This window comes from Boeremia exigua, assembly GCF_020726555.1.
Source record: "Boeremia exigua strain MPI-SDFR-AT-0100 chromosome Unknown C7974scaffold_5, whole genome shotgun sequence".
NCBI classification, from domain to species: domain Eukaryota; kingdom Fungi; phylum Ascomycota; class Dothideomycetes; order Pleosporales; family Didymellaceae; genus Boeremia; species Boeremia exigua.
In genome coordinates, this window is record NW_025763522.1 from 2396901 (window position 1) to 2405797 (window position 8897).

The window sequence follows — 8897 nt, forward strand, 5'->3', positions numbered from 1 at the left end:
AATCTGGCAGCTCGCACTAGAGGCCGTCAGTGCCTGTCCCGACTCCGAGCAACCCTGGATCTGCCAGCCTGAGCCACGCCACTCCTCGACTGGAGACACGGGAGGAGATCCAAGCTCCGGAGGCCACCATGGATGCTGTGCCATTCAGTGGAAGAGCTTGCGATTCTTGCCACGCATCACGGCGTGCCATTCGCGGTCCCGCATTCGAAGTCCGCGACGCGCTCGGTGTCGGCAGCAGCAGCTGTGCAGCGTCAGTTAGCGACCATCAGACCACGGAGTATCCCCGTCACGCACCTTCCTCGAGCCGGCGCACGGCGGCGTCAAGCGTCGCCGTGTCAGTGATGGCGGCGTCGAGTGCAAGCGCAGCGGCGATGTAGTGACGCGGCTTCGGCCAGCGCATCCCCTGCGCGCCGCCGGGGCGGGGAAGGATGCCGAAGACCTTGCCCGCGGCGGCTTCGTACTTCTGCGCGACTACATCGGCGGGGTTCTCAAACTTCCACTTCTGCAAACGAGCTTCATTGAAGCGCGTGCAGGCGAGCCTGTATGGGAGCGGGATCCCAGCAGCGGCCAGGAGGCGTGTTGCGCGGTGCTGCAGCGCGAGGCGGACGCAGAGTTGCTCGTGGATGTGCTCCAACTGGCCCATAGACATATCGTACGTGCTGTCCCGCAGCATGCGGAGGTGGGAGTGCAGGGTCGTGTTGGAAGCGGCGTTGCTCGGGCCGGGGAAACTATGCGTGTACGTGTTTGCCTGCTCGAGAACAAACGCGCGGGCGGACGGGATGTGTGTGAAGCGGCTGGAGAGCTGGCCAGCTGCTTGGGTAGCTGGGGTTGATGGGGAATGGTCGTTGGCGGGCGCGATTGCATCGGGAGGTGCAGGGCTCGGGACGGTGTCCAGCGTGTCCCGATCCCTATACCCAGCCGGTGGATTTTGGTCCGTTGGATCCATGGCGATTCCTGGTTGTCGCCTTGTGCACGGAAGCGAGTGTCGTGTGCCTCCTTGTCGAGCTGGAATACTGTATCGTAGACTTCCCAACGAAGGCTGCAAGTGTCCCCCTTGACTCGCGGATACTTCTCATGTAGTCCAGGCAAAAGATAGCAGTACCAAAGAACTAGGCGGGACAAAACATTGAATACCGACAGATTGATTCGAAGCAGTGGTAGATTGGTTCAGAAAACCTGTACCATGATCAGTTCTAGAGATACTGCGAATAATGCCAGACCTCCAGCATCCCGCAAGAACCTGAAGAATCGACGTCGCTAACGTGTGCCATGCATAACAAAGACTAGCCGCTCATATCTGCTCCTTCTGGTTGAGCGCAAGCCCTCTATCAATCAGCGCCTCCACCCAGCCCTGGAACTCCGCCCGCATCTCCACAGGCAGCACGTGCCCCTGCCCCTTGACAAAGTGCTTCTCGACCTCGCCCTCCTCCCACACATCCGCCTCGTCCTCCACACCAAGCCAGTTCTCCTTCCCCGTCTTGCCCTGCCCCTTCTCCAGCCCGCGCCACAGCACAACGCCGTGCGGAAATGTAATCATTCGGTCCTGCGTGCCGTGCACGACCATGATGCGGTTCTTGCCCACGGTCTGGGCGATCTGCTGCAGCTGCTCGGGCGACTTGTAGTGCCAGCCGGCCGCAACGAGCTGCAGGAGGAAGCCCGGCTTGGCGAAGAACTCCGGGTGCTGCCGCTTCCAGAGCTCGCTTGCGGCGAAGCGGTCGCCGTTTGTGGGAAACGACTGCACGACGGGATCGAGGGTGTCGGGCGCGTCGAGCCAGGCGGGCGAGTACAGGTTCTTCTTCACGCCGTCGATTTGCGAGTCCACTGACTTCGGGATGAATAGGCCGGCGCGGTTGTACAGGTTCTCGATGAAGCCGTTGGTGCGGAAGACGCCGGCGGCGGTGGAGACGAGGGAGAGTGTGCAGATCCGGTTGGGGATCAGCATTGCCTGTTAGCTGGTCAGCTCCATGTGCTTCCCGTGACATAGACCACTGAGCACGTGACGACACGCGAGGGGCGGGGCGGGGCGGGGCGGGATCTGGCACGCCGGCATCTGGCAGGGTGCTGCTTGATCGATGACGGCGACGTTTGCTGCCTGTGCCGCACCGTTTCAGGTACCCCCCAGGACGGAAGCTGTACCATCCGAAACCATCACGACGACGTTATCTCGAGCGGGTCGCGGTCTGACGGAGGATGTGCAACACAAACTCAATGCGAGTGTGGAGACTGGCTTACCACTTCCTGTGCAATCATACCGCCCATGCTGATGCCAATGATATGCAGCTGGCGCGTGCCTGACCATCCGAGATGGTCTATGACCTCGATGACATCGTGGGCCATTTCAGACGTTGAGTACCGCGCCCGGGGCTTATCTGACGAGCCAATACCACGGTTGTCGTACACCAGACATGAGTACTTGTCTGCTTGGGTGTGTCCAAAGTCTTTCGTCTGTCTCTGCCAGCCATACTTCATGCCGCCAAGACCCATGATCCACTATCAAATGTCAGTGGGCCATTCGAGGGCAAGCAATGCAAAAACACGTGCAGTCTCAATACGGTAGGTACGACGGTACAGATTTAGATCAACGATAACGGTCGTGTGTGGCCAGTACGGACCTGACAACATGAGACGTCAATGCGACCGAAACGAAACATGACAGCATGCCGCCTCCCGCAGCGCGTGCGAAGATCAGGCTGCAATTACAATCCGACACTCGCTGCCTCGACGCTGACAGATGGAGAATCGCGTGCTTACCACAATCTTGCGGTCGCCATGGCCGTGGACCTCGTAGGAGATGTTGACGGGGCCACCTCGGCTCTTCGCCACAGCTACTGTCCCTTCCTGGTCTGGTGTGAGTTTCCAGATAGTGTGGTCGAACTCCGGGTGCTTCTGCAGCTCTTCAACGGTCATGGGCGCCATGGTCGTGAATGCCCAGTGCTACGCCAGATGCAGGACTGAAGTTGGGGCGTTAGTCAGCGTGTAAGACCAAGGGTTAGAGCTGGTGGTGCCAAGTGATGAGATGCGACGAGAGTGGCGCAGCCCCGGTACACAACGTTGGCGAGCTCCTTGAGCGGCTCCCGGCAGTCGGAGCGCCCACATCATGCCCGAGAGCATCCTGTCACTTGGGGAGGCTTACAGGCTGTGCAAGCGTCGCAGATACACGAGCAGCTTGTTGAGGCGAGAGGTCAAGTTAGAGTTGGCAATCAGGCTGGCTGCCTGTCGAAGCCGAGGCTCCACACGGTGCCTGGCTCGACGGGGAAGGGCGGTGCGCGCCAGGCCGCATTGGGACGCATCTGCACCGCGCGCGAAGAACGGACGACGTCGGAGTCGTCACTGATGTCCTGCGTGCGGAAGCTTGGCCTACACGCGAGTAAGCGTTCAGGCCAGAAAGCGTTCAGGCCGCCCTTGCCCGTACCTAGGAACACAATATCGTAGCCCTGCGCGTGAACTGCCCGTCGAAGCTATCCTCGACGCTGCAACGCGCCTTTGGTCCGACCATCCGACCCCACCCCACGCATCCAGGCACGACATCAAACAAGCTTCTGCCTCACCCGCAGACTGCTCGACGCTATCCGTCCGCCTGCAGGTCTGCGACAACGCCCCAAGTCTGCTGCTGCTGCCCGGTGCCGTTTCAGCTGGCCAGAACTTGCTCCACCCTGTGCCGACGTGCTCACAAAACACCGCCATCCCCATACCCACGCGGTGCGAGCGACCTGCACGTCCGCGTCCCCACCCAATCTGCATCCGCAACCCTCCGCCGCCATGAACAATTCACCGAACGGCTTCTACGGCGGGCCGCCGCCCATGATGAACCCGCCGCCGCGCATCTTCGGCAGCGGCCAGTTCGACCCGTCGCCGCTCCCGCAGAACATGTTCGCCCACGATGACATGGACGACCACCACGACCAGAACGACCCGAAGAGGCGGCGGATCGCGAGGGTACATCCAATTGCACGCCCGGCGTGACTGTGCTGACGACTGCAGGCCTGTGACATGTGCAGGAAGAAGAAGATCAAGTGCGACGGCAAGATGCCCTCGTGCACGCATTGCCTGAACTACAAGACCGAGTGCATCTTCACACAGGTAGAGAAGAAGCGCCAGCCGCCAAAAGGGTGCGTACCGTGGCACGCAAATAAGCTCTCGGCTAATTGACGCACGCAGTGCCAAGTACATAGAAGGCCTCGAGAACCGCCTCGCACGCATGGAGTCGCTCATGCGCCTCTCCGGCGTGTTGCCAGACGACGACGACGGCAGCACCGACCTCGCCACCATCGAGAAGCGCCTGACCGACCAGGCTGGCCGCTCGGGAACGCCCCGACTCAGCATGTCAGAGGATAACACGATGTCGGCAGTACCCCAGTCAGGCACAACAACGAACCACGGCACACCGTCACAGGCACTGCCGAGCCCCAGAAGCGGCACAGCGTCGCCCGAGCCGGAAACACAGCCAGCAGAGAAGGGCAAAGACGGCGAGGACGCCCTTGCCGAGATGATGTGCTCGTTGGTCACCAACAACTACGGCGAGACAAGATACATCGGTATGTCGTACTGACAGGTGTGTAACGCGTTACTGACTGTCTAGGTTCATCGTCGGGGTTCTCCATTTTCTCGCCAAAGGGCATCCAGTGGGTCAACGACAAGACCGGCGACGCCTCCTTCCAGCAGATGATCTCCACCGCGGCGGTAGAAGACAACAAGTGGATCCAGTGGCGACCAGACGTCTTTCAAGACATCTTCAAGCGCCGAGTCTACAAGCAGCTGCCACCGAAGCACGAAGCCCTGTCACTGCTGAAGGACTACTTTGAGAACTTCAATTGCATGTTCCCGCTATTCCACGAGCCGACCTTCATGCACCTGGTCGAGAAGCACTACTCGAAGGATCCCTACGAAGGGTCTGGATGGTGGGCCAGCTTGAACGTCGCACTGGCTTTTGCGCATCGTCTGCGAGTCATGAGCAATCTTGTGCCGGCAGAGGAAGACGAGAAGGCGTGGCAGTACCTGAAAAACGCCATGAGCGTGATGGTGGAACTAACAATGCGCAACACCGACTTACTTAGTGTGCAGGCTCTACTGGGTATCGGCCTGTTCTTGCTTGGCACACCAAACCCGCAGCCAACCTACTTTTTCGTTGCCACAGCCATGCGGCTCGCGCACAGCATCGGACTCCACAAAAAGGGCGCCAACTTCAATCTCAACGATGCCGAGGTCGAACAGCGGAAACGCGTCTTCTGGATCGCCTACATGCTGGACAAGGACATATGCTTGCGCTCCGGACGACCGCCGATCCAGGACGACGACGACATGAATGTTGAGCTGCCGAGCGAGTTTCCGTCCGACAACATCGGTAATATCCCGCTTGCGGACGGCAAAGGCACGATGAATTTGTTCCGTCTCATGTGTACTTTTGCCGTCATACAGAGCAAGGTCTACAAGGGACTGTACTCTGTAAAGGCATCGAAACAGACGGATGGCGAGTTGCTCAACACAATCGGTGAACTGGACAGGGAACTGGAGAACTGGAAAGACGACATCGCCCTCGAGTTCCGACCCGAACACGACATCAAGGCTTCGCACACGCCGCTCATCCTCCAGGTTGCAGTGCTGCATCTCGGCTACTACAACTGTCTGACCACGATCCACCGCATGAGCGTGCACCACGGATACTGGACAAGTCGGCTGTCGAACTTCGCCATCCAAGGCCTCAACGCTCGTCCACTCAACCCCCGTGTCTTCATGTCGGCGCAGCTCTGCGTGCAAGCAGCTCGCGCTTCAATCCACCTGCTCAAATACATTCCCAAGGGAGACTTATCCTGTGTCTGGCTGGTCATCTACTTCCCAGTCACAGCGCTTGTAACGCTGTTCGCGAACATTCTGCAAAATCCACAGGACACGAGATCGCGATCGGACCACAAGCTCATGAAGCTGGTTGTCAACTTCCTCAACATGCTGAACGACGAACAAGGCAGCGGGAGTGTCAAGCGCATGTGCAGTGTGTGCGCCGAGTTCGAGCGCATCGTAGCCATCGTGCTCGACAAGACAGACAGAGAGCACGCGTCTCGTCGCAAGAGAAAGCAGGGCGACAGCGAGCAGGACGCCCAGATTGAAGCCACCGCAGCCGAGCTGCTGTCAACACGCCGCCAATCGCAAGCGCAGTCCTCCCCCAACGTCGCGCCGTCCCCACAACCACAGCCCCCGCAACAAGAAGGACTGATCTTCAACCCAGACTTCCACGGTTTCAACGAGGTACGTAGCGCCCCTGACTTGCAAGACCCGACTAACCCCCCAGCCCTTCCCCTTCTCCCCGAACTTCACCCACGCCTCCCTGCAAGCCAACGCGCCCCTCCGGCCCTACAACTCGCCGGGCCTCACCGCGCAAATGCTGCAGCAGCAAGGCAGCCTGCCCCTGACCACCGGCGCCGACGTCAACAACATCAACAGCAACCTCAACTCCATCGCCATGGGCCAGTTCGAGCAGACCTTCAACTCCGTGCCCCAGGACCTGTGGAAAATGCCCATGACGCTTGAGTGGGACTGGGCCGATATGACGGGGTATAATGGGTATGAAGACGGGATTAGTATGAATGGCGTGATGCCGGATTTTTCGCAGTCGGATCATGGGACGAGTCAGTTTAATCCGGGGGGTATGAATGGGGGGCGGTGAGGTGAGGTGAGGTGTGAGGTGTGAGATGGTGAGAAGGGGGCGCGAGGGTGTTGTAATGGTAAGTTTCCGGCGTTCGGACCCGAATCACTTGTAATGTTGAATGTATAAACGATATCGAGGGGGCGCAGAGCGTGCGAGCTTTGGCTGCGCGCGGCTTGTACGAGTACATGATTACGAATAATGTACCATCAGCATCTATTTCGATATCCAGTCCCAAGTGCCAAGTACCTGGCGCTTTTCAGACGTACTTCGAAGCGTGGTGATGCAAGGACAATGGATTTATAACCCACGGATATTCGTTCGATGATGTTTCCGGAGCAAAGACATGCTTGCGTTTTTCGGGCCTTGCTCAAGACGGGTTCGTCGCCTGTTCAGCACAAGGCGCGGCGGCTTCCAGACTCGGAGAGGGCAGCCCGCAACGCCGCACACACATATGAATCGCTTGGTGGTGTTTTTGGGTGCTGGGTGAGGTGGTGAGGGGGTGAGACGGACAGACAGACATGGAAAAATTGTTTTCGCGGGTTGGACATAGGATTCAATGATGTTGGTTTCTGGATGCGGAGATGGGAGATTGGAGATTGGAGATGTGAGGGGGAGATAGATTCTGGGACTTGTGCGGCGGACGGCACATGAGCACTCTCACGAGGGGATTTCAGATGCTAAGTGAGTGGGTAGGGTAAGCGGCCAGACATGTGCAATTTCGTTTGCAGTTTAGACATGGAGGTCCACGGTCTTTGGTTTCTGGATGCGGAGATTGGGGATTTGAGATGTGGGGGAAGATTGAATTGATTCTGGGGCTTGTGCGGCACACCACACATGGCTTCTGAGCAAATTTCAGATATCGAGTGAGTGCGTGGGTTGAGCACTAGACATGTGCAATCTCGTTTGCAGTTTAGACATGGAGGTCTACAGTCTTTGGTTTCTGGGTGTGAGGGGCTTTTGGCGCGGAGAGAGTGGCTTTAGGACGCGTTTGGTAGGCGCGTATGACACATTGAGATGTTCGATGTCCGTTTCTAGGTACTGAGGGAGTAGATGAGTAGTTCGAGCAGCCAGACATCATAAGAGATTCTTGTAATTTTAACACCGGAGATTTCAGATACAGAGGGGGGCTGATTTTGTGAATTGTTCGGAACACGCATCCGACACATTGGGTCTTTCAATGTCCGTTTCTAGGTACTGAGGAAGTGGTGGGTTGAGCAGCCAGACAGACATCAGCGATGTCTTCTTGTTTTTAACCACGAGCCTCCATAATCTTTCTTTCTAGATTTAGAGATTGAAGATGCGGAGGGAGAGACTAATTCTTGGACTTATTCGGCACGACATATGAAGTCTTCAGATTGCTCTCTAGATGTGCGGAGTGAGTGGGTGGGTGGGTCGCGCAGCCAGACATCAACAGGATCATCAGCGATTTGAACATACGGCCCCGACTTTTTATTTTTTAGACATAGAGATTATCAGCCTGATAGAAACTGATCTCAGGACTTAGTTGGCACACGGCACATACACCTTGGCTGATCAGATTTCAGATACTGAGTGAGATGGTGGGTCAAGCAGTCAGACAGACATCAACAACGTTTCTCGGCATTTAAACATGGAGGTTGACAATCTTTGCTTTCTGGACTCAGGACTTGTGCGGCACACAACACATGAGGCTTTTTTGATCTCGGTTTCTAAATACCGAGAGAGTGGGTGGGCAGTTTGAGCAGCCAGACATGGTTAGGACCCTTAGTGCCTTGAACATACTGCTCCAGATTTTTGTTTTCTAGACATGGAGATTTTTAGCGCAGAGCAAGACTGATGTTATATCTTGTTTGGCACACGGCACATGTAGTCTTGAGATTTCGAGTTCCAGGTATTCTACCGTAGAAAGTGCGTGGGTGGGACGCACAAACAGACATCCATGAACAGTGTTGCGATTTCAACATCTGATTTGACAAACTTGATTTCCAGGTCTCGAGATTTCCAACGCAAACATAGACTGATCCTAGGACTCAATCGGCACACGGCACATGTACGACTTTGTAAATAGTTTGACAGATGTACCGAGGGAATGTGTGGGCCGACCACCCAAACATGACTGAGTCCTCTCGCTCTTTTTAAGCATACCGCCTCACCGATTTGGATTTCAGACATGAGTGTCACGCGATGTGATTTTGGACTTCGTCGGGGCAGAACACAGGGTTCTAGGACTCGTTCGGCACACAGCACATAAAGCTTTCTAGACTGTGTTCTCCAGGGA

The 8897-nt window shown here is 56.9% G+C and overlaps 3 protein-coding genes across 3 annotated transcripts; 1 reads left to right on the plus strand and 2 right to left on the minus strand.

Annotated features, from left to right (window-relative positions):
- Positions 1 to 176: 176 nt before the first annotated feature.
- C7974DRAFT_375798 (uncharacterized protein) lies at positions 177 to 946 on the minus strand (the record flags this gene model as incomplete). Its single annotated transcript, XM_046140236.1, has 2 exons — positions 177 to 241; positions 295 to 946. The coding sequence occupies 2 exons, from the start codon at positions 944 to 946 to the stop codon at positions 177 to 179; spliced, it is 717 nt and encodes a 238-aa protein (XP_045998525.1).
- A 345-nt stretch (positions 947 to 1291) lies between these two features.
- On the minus strand, positions 1292 to 2916 carry C7974DRAFT_412731 (alpha/beta hydrolase-like protein; the record flags this gene model as incomplete). The annotated part of the gene is made up of 3 exons (XM_046143669.1): positions 1292 to 1945; positions 2233 to 2490; positions 2752 to 2916. The coding sequence occupies 3 exons, from the start codon at positions 2914 to 2916 to the stop codon at positions 1292 to 1294; spliced, it is 1077 nt and encodes a 358-aa protein (XP_045998526.1).
- Positions 2917 to 3547: 631 nt separating this feature from the next.
- On the plus strand, positions 3548 to 6876 carry C7974DRAFT_177782 (fungal-specific transcription factor domain-containing protein). Its single transcript, XM_046136297.1, has 5 exons — positions 3548 to 3936; positions 3982 to 4109; positions 4159 to 4535; positions 4580 to 6240; positions 6284 to 6876. The coding sequence occupies exons 1-5, from the start codon at positions 3760 to 3762 to the stop codon at positions 6656 to 6658; spliced, it is 2718 nt and encodes a 905-aa protein (XP_045998527.1). The 5' UTR covers positions 3548 to 3759; the 3' UTR covers positions 6659 to 6876.
- The last annotated feature ends 2021 nt before the right edge of the window (positions 6877 to 8897 follow it).

Bases quoted from the DNA above. Each gene is read 5' to 3' on its own strand.
- C7974DRAFT_177782 (XM_046136297.1), top strand. From the start codon at position 3,760: ATGAACAATTCACCGAACGGCTTCTACGGCGGGCCGCCGCCCATGATG. The intron at 4,110-4,158 runs GTGCGTACCGTG...TGACGCACGCAG, and splicing joins AAGCGCCAGCCGCCAAAAGG to TGCCAAGTACATAGAAGGCC. The intron at 4,536-4,579 runs GTATGTCGTACT...CTGACTGTCTAG, and splicing joins CGGCGAGACAAGATACATCG to GTTCATCGTCGGGGTTCTCC.